The 17600-nt window shown below is 41.2% G+C and overlaps 1 protein-coding gene across 1 annotated transcript; it reads left to right on the top strand.

Moving 5' to 3' along the window:
* Positions 1 to 1577: 1577 nt before the first annotated feature.
* LOC137838485 (uncharacterized) lies at positions 1578 to 2150 on the top strand. Its single transcript, XM_068647729.1, has one exon. It carries the CDS (start codon positions 1578 to 1580, stop codon positions 2148 to 2150), a length of 573 nt encoding a protein of 190 aa, XP_068503830.1.
* Positions 2151 to 17600: the final 15450 nt, after the last annotated feature.

Genomic DNA, 17600 nt, shown 5'->3' on the forward strand with positions numbered 1-17600 from the left:
GAGAAATATATTAACATATGACGAGGTTGCTATTTATCATAAGTTCAACAAATATAAATAATCAGATAACATACTTTGTGTACCGACCAGTCCTCGGTCATCGACTCCAGAGAAGACCTTGGACATCGGACATCAGTGTCAGATAGTAAAGATGGGCCACGTAAGGTGGGCCCCAAAAATCATATAAGTGACTACATAGAACACACAGATACTAGACGAGAGACCCATGCATGTGGGGTGTATGGCGCATTTGGGCGCGACACAAGTAAAAACCCTTGGAGGCGCTAAGGCCTATTAGGGTTTCCAAGGGTAGGCTGCATGCACGACACGTGAATACTTAGGGCACCCATAAAACAGATGACCCCACAACAGTGGTGCATGAGTTGGTACTTTGGTGGCCATTCTGTTAGTCGTTGCACTCCAGTAATGAAGAGAGGCACAAGACTAATGAGGAACTGCGCACGAGTTTGCAACAAGCGGGGGAGCTCGCAGTGGATGAGTGTGCCACACCCTTACCACCTAGGGCACGCCCCATGTCGTTCTCTCAGGCGATCATGGATGTTGTGTTACCAGCCACGTCCATGGGGCCAAAAGTCACCTTCACAGGTGTAGAGGACCCAAAAGCTCACCTCACAGTGTTCCACACCCAGATGATGCTCACAGGAGGCGCAACGTTTATGAGCACATTGGCAGGCGCAGCGTAAGAATGGTTTGTCAGTCTCCCTGACGGACACATTACAACCTTCAACCAGTTCGCAACGCTGTTCAGAGAGCAATACCTTATCAACAGGGCTCCCCCTCCGATTTCTTATGATGTCTTTGACATAAAACAATACTAGGGAGAGTCCTTGAAAGAGTTCTTGAACAGGTTCGGGTTCCAAGTGGTGAGGCTAAACACCAAGGATGAAGCCATGACGGTGCATACCTTCACCAAAGGAATGCTACCAGGGCCCTTCAGTGACTCGCTGCTTAGATATTGCCCGAAGACGTTCTCCGAGATCAGGCGTCGTGTTGTGGCGCACATTGCCGCAGAAGATCGAATCACAGAAAAACGTGACAGCGTCGACCCTGTCTGACCTCGAGCAGCAAGTCGACCTCAACCCATGAGGGTGCATGAGGCGACAACTGAGAAGAAGGCCCCAGGGAAGCAACAACCCTACGAGACCGGGAAGCCCCAGACTAGGGAACACACACGGGGGGATGTGCCCCCCAAACACAATTTTTGAGTAGGGCTCAAGGAGTTGATCATTATTCCTAACATAGCGGAAAGGTTGAAGATGCCCCCAAAGACTGATAAGAAGTTGGGGCCCAACAAGAACGCTTGGTGCGAATTCCTCCAAGCCTATGGCCACGCAATATGCAACTGCTTATCGGTGGGGTACCAATTGGACGAACTAGTGAAGAACGACTTCTTGAAGGACTACCTCCTAGAATCGCAGGGGGCTCAGGCGTCAGCTGCCCCGGGAGGAGATCAGGGGCACGAGGTGCCCATTCATGGTGAGATCAACACCATCTCTGAAGGGTTCTCTGGAAGAGGATGCACCACCTCCTAGCAGAAGAAGTACGCACGAGAGGTGATGGCAGTAGAGGTACAGGAGGCAGATCAGACTCCCGATGTCGACCTCTTCTTCACCAAGGCCGACTGCCAGGACGTCGTTCCACATGACAATGATCCGGTGGTGATTTTGGTAGTAACATCAGGGAGGCGGGTGCATCGCGTCCTCGTAAACCAGGAAAGTTCGGACGATGTGATATTCTGGTCGACCTTCAACAAGTTGCAGGGTTCTCCAGACCAATTGAGACCTTATACCGGTTGCTTGTATGGTTTTGCTGGAGATCCGGTAGAAGTTCGTGGACACATAAAGCTAAGGACAACCTTCACAGATGGCACAGCTTCACGCACTGCAAACATCAGGTATCTCGTTGTTAACGCTCCATCAACCTACAATATACTTTTGGGTAGACCTGCTTTGAATAGGATTGGAGCGATAGCCTCTACGAGGCACATGAAGATGAAGCTGCCTTCACTGGAGGGGATGGTGATCACAATCAAATCTGACGAGAAGGAGGCTAAAAAGTGTTACGAGAATAGACTCAAGATGAAGAGAGGAGTGTTCGCTGTCACCACCCAACCTCCAAGGGAAGAATAGGTCACCCAAGTAGAGATCGCCCGGGAGAGACGAACCGAACCAGCAGAAGACGTATTGGAGAAGGAGATTGGTGGGAAGAGGTTCAAGCTTGGCAAATCCCTAGGCCAAGAGACACAGGACCAGATCGCCAAAGTCATAGCACGACACCTGGATGCTTTCGCATGGTCTGCCTCAGACATGCCTGACATAGATCCTAACTTCCTGTGTCATCGTCTCACCATGGACCCCCAGGTCTGACCTGTTCGCCAGAGAAGACGAAAGTTCAATGACGAGAGGTGTGAGGTCGTCAGAGAAGAGACACAGAAGCTGCTTAGCACTGGCCACATCAGGGAGATTTTGTACCTTGAGTGACTGGCGAACATGGTGTTGGTGAAGAAGGCTAGTGGGAAATGGAGAATGTGCGTTGACTTCAACACATCAACAAGGCCTGCCCGAAGGACTCCTACCCACTACCCAGTATTGATGCTTTAGTAGACAGTGCATCCGGTTGCAGATTACTTAGCTTCCTGGACGTCTTTTCTGGTTACAACCAGATCAGAATGCACCCCAGGGACGAGTGCAAGACAACGTTCATGACAGAGCTGTCTTGTTATTGTTATAAGGTAATGCCCTTTGGGCTTAAGAATGCAGGTGCGACCTACCAGAGGCTGATGGACAGAGTACTAATGTCCATGATAGGGCGAAATGTCCAAGCGTGTGTAGATGACATGGTGGTCACCTCCCAGCATAGGGAGTAGCATGTAGCAAATTTGGAAGAGTTACTCACCACAATAGCTAAGTACAGGTTGAAACTGAACCCTGAAAAGTGTGTGTTCGGGGAAGAAGCAAGCAAGTTCTTGGGGTTCCTACTGATGGCATTCTCAAGAAGCTCTTCTTGGATGTTTGGTAATATGGTGCGGAAGCTCAATGTAGGAGATGGGCAAGGTCCTCCTAGGAGTTGTGGTGACCTTGAAGGTGCATGAAAAGTGTGGAAAGAGGGGAGGTTCGGCCAGCCCCTTGATAGATGGTGAAAGAAGATTAAAACCTAGAAGCTAGGCAAGGAGCAAAGTATGGCACTAAATGGGCAGCATAACATTACTCAATTTAATCTTGCAATACAAGTGATAGGCTTCTCCTTTTATAGGCTAAGGAGGTCGTAAATGTTAAGCTAATAGAAGATGAAAGGCTAGCTAAATGTAATGTAAATGTGAAGCACATGGTGCACATGGAGCACATGGGTGCACATGGTCCTCTAACCTTCACATGGCCGAACTTGATTAGTGAAGGCTTCTAGAAACCTTTAGCTAATCAAGGTTAACTCTTCCTTAATTCTAATGTGCAGAAAAATAAACATTTGTACACATGGCTATGCTATTTACACCCCAATTAAAACTAGGCTACACTTGATGGGCCTTCACGGAACATGTACCAATATGTCATTCTCCCATTCATAGCTTGATCCAAGTCTTCTTGTCCTAGACGCTCCTAGCTTGGTCTTAGACGCTCCTAGCTTGATCTTAGACGCTCCTAGCTTGGTCTTAGATGCTTGGCTTAGGTCTAGACGCTCTTGACTTGGGATCTAGCCTCTCATGGAAAGTTATGCTTGGCCCTCCTCCATCATCCCCCCCCTCTTCAAAAGGATTTGTCCTCAAGTCCAATGCTTTTGATTCCTAGGGGGATGGTTGTGGCTGGATGGTGTCCATCATCTCCTTCTTCTTGAAAAGATCTATCCTCAGATCTTCAGACTTGATCTCGGATAGCAGCCTCTTGCTTTGAGAACTAGGATTGCCCTCCCGGGTCAAACGTGTACCTACGGAAATCATCAAATAAGGCAGAGGTGTTAGTTTGAAAATTAATTTCACGAAGTTGCCATATTTGTTTTTCTTTTGTGTTTGGAAACTTTTTACAATATTTCTTTTTTGATTGTTTCATGTGTTCTCTAATCATCTTATGCGTTTTAAAATTTTCAATTGTGGTTACTTTCTCCTTAGGCACAAATCCTATAGGAGATGGTAACAACTCAAAAGAAGAAATATGATTTAGTCCACATACAACCTCAAAAGTAGAAATATAAGTAGTTTTGTGAACTACTTTATGGTGTGTATGCTCATCTCTAGAGTTGTGTTTGTCTTTTATGATTACTCTAGGCATAGTAGAAAGAGCTATATTTTCAAATGTATTTTGACCATGCCTTTGAGGATGATAAGAATTTAAAGTGTATAACTTAGTTGCAAGTTTTCCAAAGAGAATCCTCAAATCATGGTTTGCGAAATTTGGAGCTCTATCCATCACTATGCTTGAGGATAAACCATGAAGATGTAGCACTTCTCTAGAGAAGAGTTTATCCATGAAAATCGAATCAAAACCTTTTGTTGTCCTAGGAAGCTCTAATATGAAGTTTGTGTCTTTCCAAGGATCATTTACAAAAGGTGAAGGAGTATAGAGTTCTTGAGACATTGCCTTAGGTGTAGTTTGAAAACAAGAATTGTACCTAAGGTAATGTCTTTGAATCTCTTTTCTCATGGGGGACAGAAGTTTTCCTTTTAAAAGCTCTAGAGTTTTATCAACTCTAATTTGGCCCATGAGTTCTCCTTCACGAAGACTTCTTCTCTTATGTGTAAAGATAGTCTCGTTGTTACAACCATTGTTTATGGAAATTTGTACACTTTGCAATGGTTGTCTCAATAAGACATGACAAGTTGCTCTAGGCACTACTTCACACAAAAATTTGTTTTTGTAGATGCTTATAGATAACTTGACATTCTCTTGGTGATATCCTAGCACATATGAGAAATAGTCTTTATCTATGCAAGCTTCTTTTAAAGACTCTTCTTTTTTGCTTATGCTTGCAAGTGTTCCTTTACAAGAGGTAAGGTTAGGTTGTTCAACAAGAAGCATGTTTTCAAGGGTATTTTCAATGTGCTTGTCTTGTTGAATGACCTTGTGGGAAGGAACACTCTTCTCCCACGCCTTTTGTTTCCCAAAAGTTTTCTTTTTTTTCTATTTTCTTTTCATCCCTCTTATGCTTCATTTGTATTTGGTCTTTTACCACTTGGGAATGTGGTAAAGGGCTAAGTACAAACTTTTTGTGCTTGTGGATGAAGGAAATCTCATTAGTTAGACCATCATGCAAGGTTTTCTTATCAAATTGCCATGGTCTACCTAATAAGATGTGGCAAGCTTCCATAGGTACTACATCACATAAAACATTGTCTTTGTAGTTACCTATAGAAAACTTGATTTCCACTTGTTTGTCTACACGTAGTTCCCCATTCTCATTGATCCATTGTAAATTGTAAGGTTTTGGATGATGAACTACTTGTAGATTTAGTTTCTCAATCAATCTAGTGCTACAACAATTGCAGCATGATCCACCATCCACAATAAGAGAGCATATATTTTCTAAAACATTGCATCTAGTATGAAAGATGTTCTCTCGTTGTGTCTCGATGGATGCATTAGGTTGATTGTGGAGGATTCTTTGAATCATCAATAAGTCCCCCTCCAAAGGATTTATCCTCTCTCCTTCCCCCTTTTCTTGTGTACTAGGTTCATCCTTACCACTAGTGTACTCATCTTTTCCTTTTAAGAACAAAGCCCTTTGGTTTGGACATTGTGCTTGCACATGCCCTCTTCCAAAACACTTAAAACACTTGGTGTCCCTAGCACGGATGGATGGGGTGGAGGCATCTTTCACTAAAGGTTTGGTAGTTTCTTTGGGTTCGTCTCTAGATGTGCTACCTTCCCTTTTAAAGTCTTTCTTTGGATAAAAGTTGGAATAAGGACCTACCCTTTGACTTGAAGTTTTGCGCAAATTTTGTTGTTCAACTTTAATGCAAAGTTGAACCAAGTCATTCAAGTCTTGGTAGGGTAGAAGTTCTACTCTATCCCTTATCTCAAGGTTGAGCCCACTTAAAAACCTAGATATGGTGGTGATCTCTTCCTCTGTAATGGATGTTCTCATCATGTAGAGCTCCATTTTCTGCCTATACTCTTTCACACTCATGTTCTTTTGTTGGAGTCTTTGGAGCTTGTCCATTAACTCCCTATGGTAGTAGGAAGGTATGTGGTGACGTCTTAGGGCTCCCCATAAGGTCATTACAATATTCTATGGGAGGCTCCCTATGAAGACGTCGGTCTCTCTCTAGAGAGGTCAACCAATACATGGCATTACTTTGGAAACTAAGGGTTGCTAAGGGTACCTTCCTTTCTTCACTCACCCTATGGCAAGCAAAGAGTTGCTCTACTTTCATCTCCCAATCTAGGTATACCTCTACATCTTCCTTACCATAGAAATGGGCTAGGTCTACCCTTACTTCCCTTGGGCTCTCTTCCTCTCTTCTTCTATTTCTCCTAGGGGGTGGTTGGTAGTAATCATGGATTCTAAGGCTTCCCTCCCCTAGAGATTCTTGGATTTGTGAAAGAGATGCATGGATATTGGATTTTTTTGAACTTTGGGATTTCTCTTCCTTTGCTCTAGCTAACTCATTGATTTTAGGCTTATTTTCCAATTGTCTATATGAAATGAGTTGTACGTCCTTTGCAAGTTCTTTTAACATAGATTTCATGGACTTTACATCACTTTCAATAGACTTTGCAGAATGAGAAGGAGAAGACATGGCTAGAGCTTTGTGTATAGAAGTGTTTTTCTTTGAGAAAAATTAGGGAAGTCAAAGAAGGTAGTCTTCCAGGTAAGGGAGGTGAGTCACAATGGACTACTTAAATACCAAGCCTTGCCTTAGCCAAAAACTATCCCTCAATGTCTTCACACAAAGCTTTCTCTTGGTAAACCACTTAAAACACAATTAATGCAAGAAAACAATGCAAACTAACTAATTAACCAAGCAAAATTAACAAAGCTTTAAGCAATACAAGACAATTAAAAGCGTAACTATCTAAAGCAAAGAGATGTAATTAAAGACAATTAACAAAACTAAACTAGATAGTTCTAACTAGTCGGCCCTAGGTGAGGCTTCTTGGACACTTGGAGCCCTTGAAGACACACTCACCGTCTAATTACGTAATTAAAGAAGTAATTAACAAAAGTTAAGCTGCAAAGAAAATAAATGAAACTCCCTTTGTTGATTTCTTTTTTTCTATTGGCATTTCCTTGGTTGTCTCTTCTTTGTTGGGCCTTCCAATATATGTGGTGCTTTTGGTAGGTGTTTGTTTCTGCCCTTGCCTTTGTTCCTCTTGGAATTAGGGAATTAATTCTTCAATCCAGCACCTATCAAGCAAACTAGACCTCACTCAAGTCAAAGTCCACTCAAATAAGCACCAATTGATAGTCAATCCACCACCAAGTTTAGAGGCCAAAGAATTAAAGCAAGAAACAAATTAATTGGAAAAATAGTACCACACAAAAGGAATTAAATGTGACAACTAGAAAGAGTTCCAAAGAAATATTAGACAAGCAAATAAAAGGTACTCAAAGAAAGGTAGGCACACAAAATGGATTCTAGGAATAGCACTAGATTTGATTTCAAAATAAAAAACAACACCACTGAAATAATTGTTGTGGGCCAGAGAGCGTGATTTTCCCTGATTTATGCTGAGCTGCCCTTTTAAGATTTGCTTCTAAAAATTTATATGCAAACAATTCAAGATCTCAACTAAATTCTGGCGTTGGTTTCACTCCAAACGCATGAACCATTTTTTTCAATAAATTTTCTAAAATTAGTGTTCAGTTACGCCAATTGTAGCGCTAGATTTGCACACTGTTTTTATAATATTTATCATTTTTTTTCTATTTGTTTTTTTGAACTGATTCTTTTTTTTGTCTCTTCTTTAACACCTCAATCTTGGAAAATCCAGAGGATCAGAAATTTCCTGTGTGGGAAAATAATTTTCTTAAGCAAAACAGCCAGCACAGAGTTATGCAAAACAGGGGATTCTGTAAATCTGGAAAAAAAAAACAGCAAGATATACCAAAAGAAAAACACAATGGAATTGGTGAAATGGAATTTGTGTAGGCCTAAACACAAATATGAACTCAAGCTAAAAATAAAAGGCACCAAAGGATAAAAAACACAGCAGATTCAAATCAAACATTTATACCAAAATCAAGAAACAAATAAGCCAAACAAAGTACTACTATGATTTGATGACATTTTTGGAAGAAACATGACTAGACAAAACACATATAGATTCAAAAATTAAAAGACTCAAATGAACATAAAATGAACCAAATAAAATTGCAATAAGGACTCAAATACCTAAAATAAAACAGCAACACAAACTATATGGAATCCTACCAAAAAATTGCACAAAGATTGCTCAAGAACAATTGAACAAAATGCACCGATTGGAATTTCCAAATAGCACACCAATTCAAAACAAAAATTAAAAAATAGCAAGACAATATGGAATATGAAGAACAACACGGATTAAAGAAGAACTCAAAAAGAAAATGACCAAGAAATACTCATCTTTGAAGAACCTTTGCTCATGATACCAAATGATGGCATTCTCAAGGAGCTCTTCTTGGATGTTTGGTAATATGGTGCGGAAGCTCAATGTAGGAGATGGGCAAGGTCCTCCTAGGAGTTGTGGTGACCTTGAAGGTGCATGAAAAGTGTGGAAAGAGGGGAGGTTCGGCCAGCCCCTTGATAGATGGTGAAAGAAGATTAAAACCTAGAAGCTAGGCAAGGAGCAAAGTATGGCACTAAATGGGCAGCATAACATTACTCAATTTAATCTTGCAATACAAGTGATAGGCTTATCCTTTTATAGGCTAAGGAGGTCGTAAATGTTAAGCTAATAGAAGATGAAATGCTAGCTAAATGTAATGTAAATGTGAAGCACATGGTGCACATGGAGCACATGGGTGCACATGTGTTGGGTTTAATAGTGCCAAAGTTCAAGAGGGGGGGTGAATTGACCTTTTAAAACTTTCTCGCAGAAACAGTGTTTAACACAGTTTACAGAAAATAAATCGATTTATGTGAAAATGAACAGATTTATTTCGGCACTGTTTTTGTTTGAAAAGCGTTTATACAGCAAGGTTAATCACAAGATTATGCAGATAGATTTTCCAGATGCACACACACTGATATTAGATTTGAAAAACAGTGAAACACAAAACAGCAAACTTCAATTTCAAGCAAATGATTAAGGTTCGATTGACAGCATGCCAATTAATTGAGTAACCTTTACAATCAACCTGTTCCAGTGGCTTTTAACAAATTATAAGTGTTCTTCTTGAAATCAAACAGTTTTCTACAAATTAAGAACAGTGAATCATAGAACAGCAAGCTTCAATTTTAAGCAATTGATTAAGGTTCAATTAATAGCTTTGACAATTTCTTGAGCAACCTATCACAATCAATCTGTTCCAGTGGCTTTCAACAAATTTTATATGTTCTTATTAGAAACAAACAACTTTTCCAGAAATTAAGAACAGGATGAAACGAGCCCAAAAAAAAACAGATTTATTAATGAATGAACAAATTTATTTCTTTGTTGTTTTATCAGTTATGCAGAAACTTAATTGCAGAGATTGAGAGAGAATGAACACAGGGCAGTTATACTAGTTCACTCAACTGAGCTACATTCAGTCTTCACCTAAAACCAAGGTGAAATTCACTAAATCACAATACAAACAAACACAATTCCCACTGTTCTTGAAACCTACAAGAACATAGGTACTCTTGCTGAAAAAACCTATTTCAGCTAACACACACTCTTCAAGAAAACCTATCAAGAAGAGTGTTCAACCAAACTGTTACAAGAAATGAAAAGTGAAACGACTACACCTGATTGAGGATACAAAGATCTGCCTTAAACCAGTAGGCAGGATTGCTAGAACAGTAGCAGCACCTCACACCAAGCTTTTGGAACCAAACCAAGAACAAGCACTTTGTGATTTTCGAAATCTTTGAAGAACAAATGCTAATTCTTTGTAAACTCTTAATTCTCTACTGTAAAACTTGTTTTTGCAAATGTATGAACGATGTTTAAACTCAGAAACAAGTTTTCATTTTATAGAAAACCAACTTATAACAAACTTTTGAAAAACAGTTAAAGCTGTTATAAAATGAACAAATTGAAAATAAAATGAACAGATTTATTTTCAAAAAGCAGTTAGAGAATCTGTTAAGAGAGGAGACTTAGTCAACAATTCTGGTGCAGAGATAAAACTGAAAAACGTTTAAGCTTGACATGGCACCAGAGACAAAAAGAATCTATTCATTTATAGATGAACAGATTTATTTTTCAAAATGAAAACAGAAAAGCTTAACTATTTGAAACACAGTCGTTTTGAAAGGTAGAAGACTTAGTCAAAATACATGATGCACAAAATCTAATTTTCACAAGACTTAGCCAAGGCATCAGTTTAAAAATGAATCTGTTTATTTAGAAAAGAACAGATTTATTTTTATGCAGTAAACGTGTTTTTTGTAAAACATGTGAAAAACAGTTTAAGAAAACTTATGCTTGTTCTTATCACATGGCCAGTGGTTATGAGGTGAGTTACTCAACAAAAAGCCCACTCTTAGACAACCTCTAAGCACTACCTAAGACACACTTAAAGCAAAGCAAAATACACATGAAATGTACATAGAAGTCTTCATCAAACACAATCTTGAAGGGGCAACAACCATCTTCAACAATCTCCCCCTATTTGATGGAGACAAATCCCCATAGCTAACCTCATAGCTTTGTTGCTTTAAGCACCTGCACTGCACCAGATTTTAAACCAGAAAAAAACAGCAACATTGCATAGCATGAGAAATGGTTTTAAGGTGCAGAATTAACTCCCTGTTTCAGATAGCTTCACCTAGCATGGTGAGCTATTTTTCTCCCCCTTTGGATTCATCAAACAACATATAAGCATAGGGAAACAAATATAAAACAGAAACCATAACCATAATAGTCCAGAAAATAAAACCATATTGTTCAGCATTACAGACATTTGAAAGCTGATAAAGAAAGCATTAAAAACAGAAGGCTACTGATCCTTGTAGTATAATTCTGCCAGTTGTGCCTGAACCCCTTCAATCTGATCATCAAGGTGTTGAAACCTTGCGTGAGTAGTCTCAAAGTATGCCCTTTGTTCTGCAGACATTACATCAAGGCGATACAACACTTGCCTTTCAAACATAGACATTGGTTCTCCTCGGTATTCTGGAGCTTGATAGGCAACTATGGCATTTGCAGCAACTTCCTCATGCACAGACTGGGTAGCAGGTGAGTCATCATCCATAGGAACAGCTTCATCCTCATCCTCATTGTGGAGGTTTGATGCCTCATGTTCTGCTTGAGGGTCCTTCCCTTTGAGAACCACCCACTTGTCCTCAATTTTGTGAAAACCCATTTTGGTGAGAGTTGAAGTATCAATCTCACTTACAGCCCTGTAGTATAATTCTGCCCGTGGTTATGCAGTAAACGTGTTTTTTGTAAAACATGTGAAAAACAGTTTAAGAAAACTTATGCTTGTTCTTATCACATGGCCATTGGTTATGAGGTGAGTTACTCAACAAAACGCCCACTCTTAGACAACCTCTAAGCACTACCTAAGACACACTTAAAGCAAAGCAAAATACACATGAAATGTACATAGAAGTCTTCATCAAACACAATCTTGAAGGGGCAACAACCATCTTCAACAACATGGTCCTCCAACCTTCACATGGCTGAACTTGATTAGTGAAGGCTTCTAGAAACCTTTAGCTAATCAAGGTTAACTCTTCCCTAATTCTAATGTGAAGAAAAATAAACATTTGTACACATGGCTATGCTATTTACACCCCAATTAAAACTAGCCTACACTTGATGGACCTTCACGGAACATGTACCAATATGTCATTCTCCCATTCATAGCTTGATCCAAGTCTTCTTGTCCTAGATGCTCCTAGCTTGGTCTTAGACGCTCCTAGCTTGATCTTAGACGCACCTAGCTTGGTCTTAGACGCTCCTAGCTTGGTCTTAGACGCTCCTAGTTTGATCTTAGACACTCCTAGCTTGGTCTTAGATGCTTGGCTTAGGTCTAGACGCTCTTGACCTGGGATCTAGCCTCTCATGGGAAGTTGTGCTTGGCCCTCCTCCATCATCTACTCACTAAATGTGGGATAGAGGCGAATCCTGAGAAGTGCGCTGGGATAATAGCAATGAGGAGCCCGATTTCAGTGAAAGAGGTGCAGTAGTTGACAGGGCACATAGCCGTTCTATCCATATTCGTGTCAATGTGGGAGATAAGGGGCATCCCTATTTCCAGCTTTTGAAGAGGAATAACAGGTTCGTATGGACCAGGGAGTGTGAAAAGGCATTCCTTAAACTGAAGGAGTACCTGACCATTCCACTAGTGTTGTGCAAGCCACAATTGGGTACTCCACTTCGTCTTTACTTCGCATTTACAAAGTGGGCGATAAGTTCGGTCCTGGTGCAAGAGCAGGACCAGGTGCAGAAGCCAATATACTTTGTTAGCAAGGTATTTGCAAGGGCCTGAGGTGAGATACCAGGCCATAGAGAAAGCAGCCCTGACGGTAGTGTTCTCAGCACGAAGACTTCGCCACTGCTTCCAGAGCTTTACCGTAATAGTGATGACAGACCTTCCCATTCGCAAGGTCTTACAGAAGCCAGATGTTGCAGGAAGGATGGTGCATTGCGCAGTAGAGCTATCAGAGTTTGACGTGCAGTATGAGCCCAGAGGCCCTATTAAAGGACAGGTTTATGCTGACTTCGTGGTAGAGCTCTTCGCGATGGTCGGCACCAAGAAAGAGCAAGTTTCAGACGGGTACTCTCTGTAGACGGTTCCTCCAATCAACAAGGTAGTGGGGTTGGTGTCATCTTGGAAGGGCCAAATGGGCTGCTGATTGAGCAGGCCCTGTGGGTCGCTTTCAAAGCCAGTAACAACCAGGCAGAATATGAGGCCCTGATCGCTGGAATGTTGTTGGCTAAGGAGATGGGTGCGAAAGGTTTGCTGGCAAAGAGTGACTCCTTGTTGGTCACGGGTCAGGTCACAAGAAAATACCATGCTAAAGATCCACAGATGGCCGCATACCAAGAGTACATCCAGATTTTGAGGGAGACGTTTGAGGCGTTCGAGCTAGTACACGTTCCCAGAGAACAGAATCCCCGAGGTGACTTGCTAGCAAAGCTCGCCAGTTTAGGCAAGGGGGCAGACAGAGGACAGTCATTTAGGAGACCCCGAGGACACCTCGAACTGCCACAGATAATCCAGCAGAAGTCCAGCAGATCAGCACTTCGGAAGAGGTGAAGAGGATTCATTGGTCCTTGACTCAGGAGGCATTAAAAATAACCAGAATAAGCACATACCCAGTTGCTGAGGAGAAGTCGTTGCAGGTTTGCCTAGTTGAAGCAGGAGAAACCTGGATGACACCCTACCAACTCTACTTGGATGATGGGGTACTCCCGCTAGAGCCTACAGAGGCTAGAATAATCAAGAAAAATTTGAGCAAGTACACCTTGATCGAAGGAAAGTTGTTCAGACATGGGTTCGCTCACCCAATCTTGGTATGTGTAAGTGGTGAGCAGTGCACGCGTAGCATGGCAGAACTCCATGAAGGGATATGTGGGAGTCTCATCAGTGGTCGAACTCTCTCATCCAAGGCCATTCATGCAGGATATTATTGGCCAACCATAAGAGGAGACTGCACGGGATATGCACAACTGTGCAAGCAGTGTTAGCAACACGCTGACTGGCACAAGGCGCCTCCAGAAGAGCTTAGGTCGATCTATATCCCATGGCCGTTTCATACTTGGGGGATCGACATTCTGGGGCCTTTCCCTTTAGCAATGCGGCAGAGGAAGTACCTCGTGGTTGTTATAGAATACTTCACAAAGTGGATAGAGGCTGAGCTAGTGGTGCAGATCACAGCCCACAAGATCCAGCACTTTGTGTGGAAAAACATAGTGTGCCGCTTTAGAATCCCAAAACAGTTGGTGTCTGATAATGGCACCCAGTTTGCGAGCCAACAGTTGGGCAAGCTATGTACGGAGTTGGGAATAAAGCAGGTGTTTGCATCAGTCGAACACCCCCAGACGAACGGGCAGGTCGAGTCTGTGAACTGAGTTCTACTCAGAGGTCAGAAGAGAAGGCTAGATAAAGCCAAAGGGACTTGGGAAGAAGAAGTTCCTAGAATTGTGTGGGCTTACCACACTACTCCCCAGTCCACTACCAAAGAAATACCCTTCAGCTTGATGTATGGTTCAGATGCAATGATTCCTGTACAGATCTAGGAGAACTCGCCACGTTTCCAGAACTTCGTGGATGAAGAGTCCAATGAAGAAAGAAAGGTGAACCTAGACCTACCGGATGAAGTAAGGGAGGAAGCAAGAATTAGGGCTGAAGCTTTGAAGAGAAAGGTAGAGTACAAGTACTTTTTTTTAAAATAGTATGGAAAGGGTACTAAGCAGGAACGCTCCGGACTTCAGTCCAAGCATTTGGTTGTGGTCAGCTCGACTTTAGACCCAAAAGCGGGTCATGGTCTCAGCTAAGTTTTAATGGTAAGCTCGGTAAAAGAATAGAAAATATTAAGTTTGATTATATGATATTATAAGGCATTCGTTAGTTAAAATTATATGTGAATAGAAAGTTAATTAAATATATATATATATATATATGTGTGTGTGTGTGTGTGTGAATATAAAGTTGTTAGTTGAATATATATTAATGTATAAGTTGTTAATTTAATATATAAGTTGTTAAAGTTGTTAACCAAGTAGCAAGCACCCGTGAATAAAGGTGCACGACATTCTCTTCTATTGTTAGCTCCGTGAGTAAAGGTGGTCGTAGGCAGAATATTTTTCTGTTATATATGCTTTCAATTGAGATTATATTCTCATGAGTGAAAGTTGTTAAAGTGATAACTATAAAAGGGGCTTGAGACCCCCGGAAAAGGTATGTTGTTTTAGAATACTATGGAGTGAAACTGATTATTATTTTGTATGGTCTTAATAACTTGATTGTCGAAGTGTGATCAACAAGTAGAGCCCACTTTGTCTCAACGGAGTGTTGTTCTAGTGCACCAAGAGGAGACAGACTAGAAGCAGAGCTTGCCCATCCAGTCAACCCAAGGTCAACTGGCGAGAACACTTGGTGGCCACCGTGGGGCACGATTAAATTTGATCCCATCTGCATTCGTGATTGATTCTTCTGACGTAATGAGAAACACAAGGCAAGGCCCACATGGATCTGAAGTAAGTGATGCCCCCATCTTACAGCAACTCATGGATCCAAGAGTAGATCAAAGAAGAAGCCAGGGCTGAGCAGACGTCAGGGATGAGTAGGAGAGGCTGCAAGTGGAAGCCCAAGGTGAGCAAAGGCTTCTACAGAATCGCCTGATGGCAGAAATTGAGGCATCTCGAGCAGCAATGGAGGGGCACGCACAAGCCAATGCGTAGTTGCACAAAACCAATGAGGAATTATGCAAGAGCCTGCACCAACGTGTCCAATGTTCCAACAAGGAACGATCTCTAAGCTTGCCAACGAGGAATAATCCCAAACCATTCTTGAAGGAGTTCATGGATGAGCCTGTGTCAGCTCATTACATCACACCGAAAATTGCCTTTTTCACGGGGATAGAGGACCCTGAAAATCACCTTACAGTATTTAACGCTCAGATGATTATATCTGGAGGAGCGGATGCTATCCAATGTAAAATATTCATGGGCACTTTTACAGGTACAAGTCTACAATGGTTCAGTGGGATACCTAATGGTCAAATCACCTCTTTCTCTCGGTTTTCAATGATGTTTAAAGAGCAGTTCTCTGCCAACAAAGTCAAACGTCTGAGGTATATGACCTCTTTGGCATGAGGCAAAGGGAGGGAGAGTCATTGAAGGATTGCCTAAATAGGTTCAGTGCACTTACGGTTGTTGATCAAGAGTGATGAAGTGCTTTGAAGAATCTAAATCCAAGGTGTTTGATGAAAGGCTATTGTTGCTGTAGTGTTTGGGTGGGATCTGGGTAGAATAAAATGTGATCCACTCCTTATTTGAATCTAAAACTGATGTGATTTAAAACCTTTTTTAAATCAATTTTTTTTTCAACTAAGTGAAAAACAACCTGTTGTTTTGTGTCGAATCAACCAGTTGTTTTACTCTTAGGAGTTTTGAAAAGGTTGAAAACTGTTTTAGTTTGGTTGACTTAACTGTCAAGCCAAACAATCGGTTGTTTCGTGGTTTCAACCGATTGCTTCTTTGAAAATTCTAAAAGAATTCAGTTTTGAATGTTAAATCTGCTTTAAATGTTTTTCAACTAAATATGCTCCTTCATTAATTGCTTTGACCAATCTTTGAAAAATATAAATGGTTTGTTTATGTTTTCAAAAAACAAGAAGAAATAGTTTTGAGTTTTGAGTTTCAGAGATTTTGATTCTAAGATTTGAACATTCACATCAAGCTTTGGGTTTTCAAAGAGAGTGGAATAGGATTGCAATTGTATTGATTTCAGTTTGTACTGTTAACAAGTGTAATCTTTCCTAAACCTACTGCATTTCTAGTGTTGTGTTGCTAAGGAGTGTTGTGTGTTCTTGAGGTGGTCAAGATCAATACTCTTGATGTGTTTTGCCAAAGGTGGTGTGTTTCTTGAAGGATTCAAGGTCACTACTTTGGTGGTTTGTGTTTTGTAATCTGGTTTGATTTCTTAGTGGATTACCTAGTGGTTTTCTGGGGACTGGATGTAGCTCTTGGCTTAAGTGTGAACCAGTATAAACTGTTGGTGTATCTCTCTCTTACTCTGAACTCATTTAAATTTTGTTTTAAGCTTTGCTGATATAAACAACCGATTGTTTTGAAGAAACAACCGATTGTTTTTCTGTTGCTTTACTGCTTAATTTCTTATATTCTTGACTAACTTGATTCCTGTTCTAGATTCACACAAAGAATTTTGTTAAACTTGAAAAAGTTTTTAAAAACCCCTCTTAAACAATTCACCCCCCCTCTCGTTTAAGGCCATATATTCTAACAACGGTAAGACTTCAAACGCATGATGAAGATATGATGATCGCCGCTTTCAAGCAAGGTATCACAGCAGGACCATTCATCAACTCATTAATCAGAAATCCAGTGGAGACATTTTGAAAGATACGAGAACGAGTTGTCGCTTACATCAAAGCAGAGGAGGTCGTTGTTAGAAAGAACAACGACTCGCATTTAAGGAAACCTAGGCCTAAGGAAAGCGTCTGAGTTCGGCCCTTGCGAGTCAACGAAATATCGGCTGAGAAGAGAATGGACTCAAGGTACGTGCCATACACAACCAAGAGGGACGAGCCGAAGACAAAAGGCAGTAAGGAGTCAGATACTCGACCTAAATTCTGAGTGTCCTACAAAGTATTGTTAAGTATGCCAGGTACATAGTTGTTAACGCGTCCTCCACTTACAATTTTCTTTTGGGGTGACCTTCCCTGAAGAGAGTAAGACATCCTTTATAGTCGAGTTCGCCAGCTATTGCTCCAAGATCATGTCCTTTGGCCTTAAAAATGTTGACGCTACCTATCAAAGGCTGAT

The sequence above is a fragment of the Phaseolus vulgaris genome, chromosome 4 (assembly GCF_000499845.2).
Source record: "Phaseolus vulgaris cultivar G19833 chromosome 4, P. vulgaris v2.0, whole genome shotgun sequence".
Taxonomy (NCBI): domain Eukaryota; kingdom Viridiplantae; phylum Streptophyta; class Magnoliopsida; order Fabales; family Fabaceae; genus Phaseolus; species Phaseolus vulgaris.

Coding starts and splice junctions, on each gene's coding strand:
- LOC137838485 (XM_068647729.1), top strand. CDS start 1,578: ATGGCAGTAGAGGTACAGGAGGCAGATCAGACTCCCGATGTCGACCTC.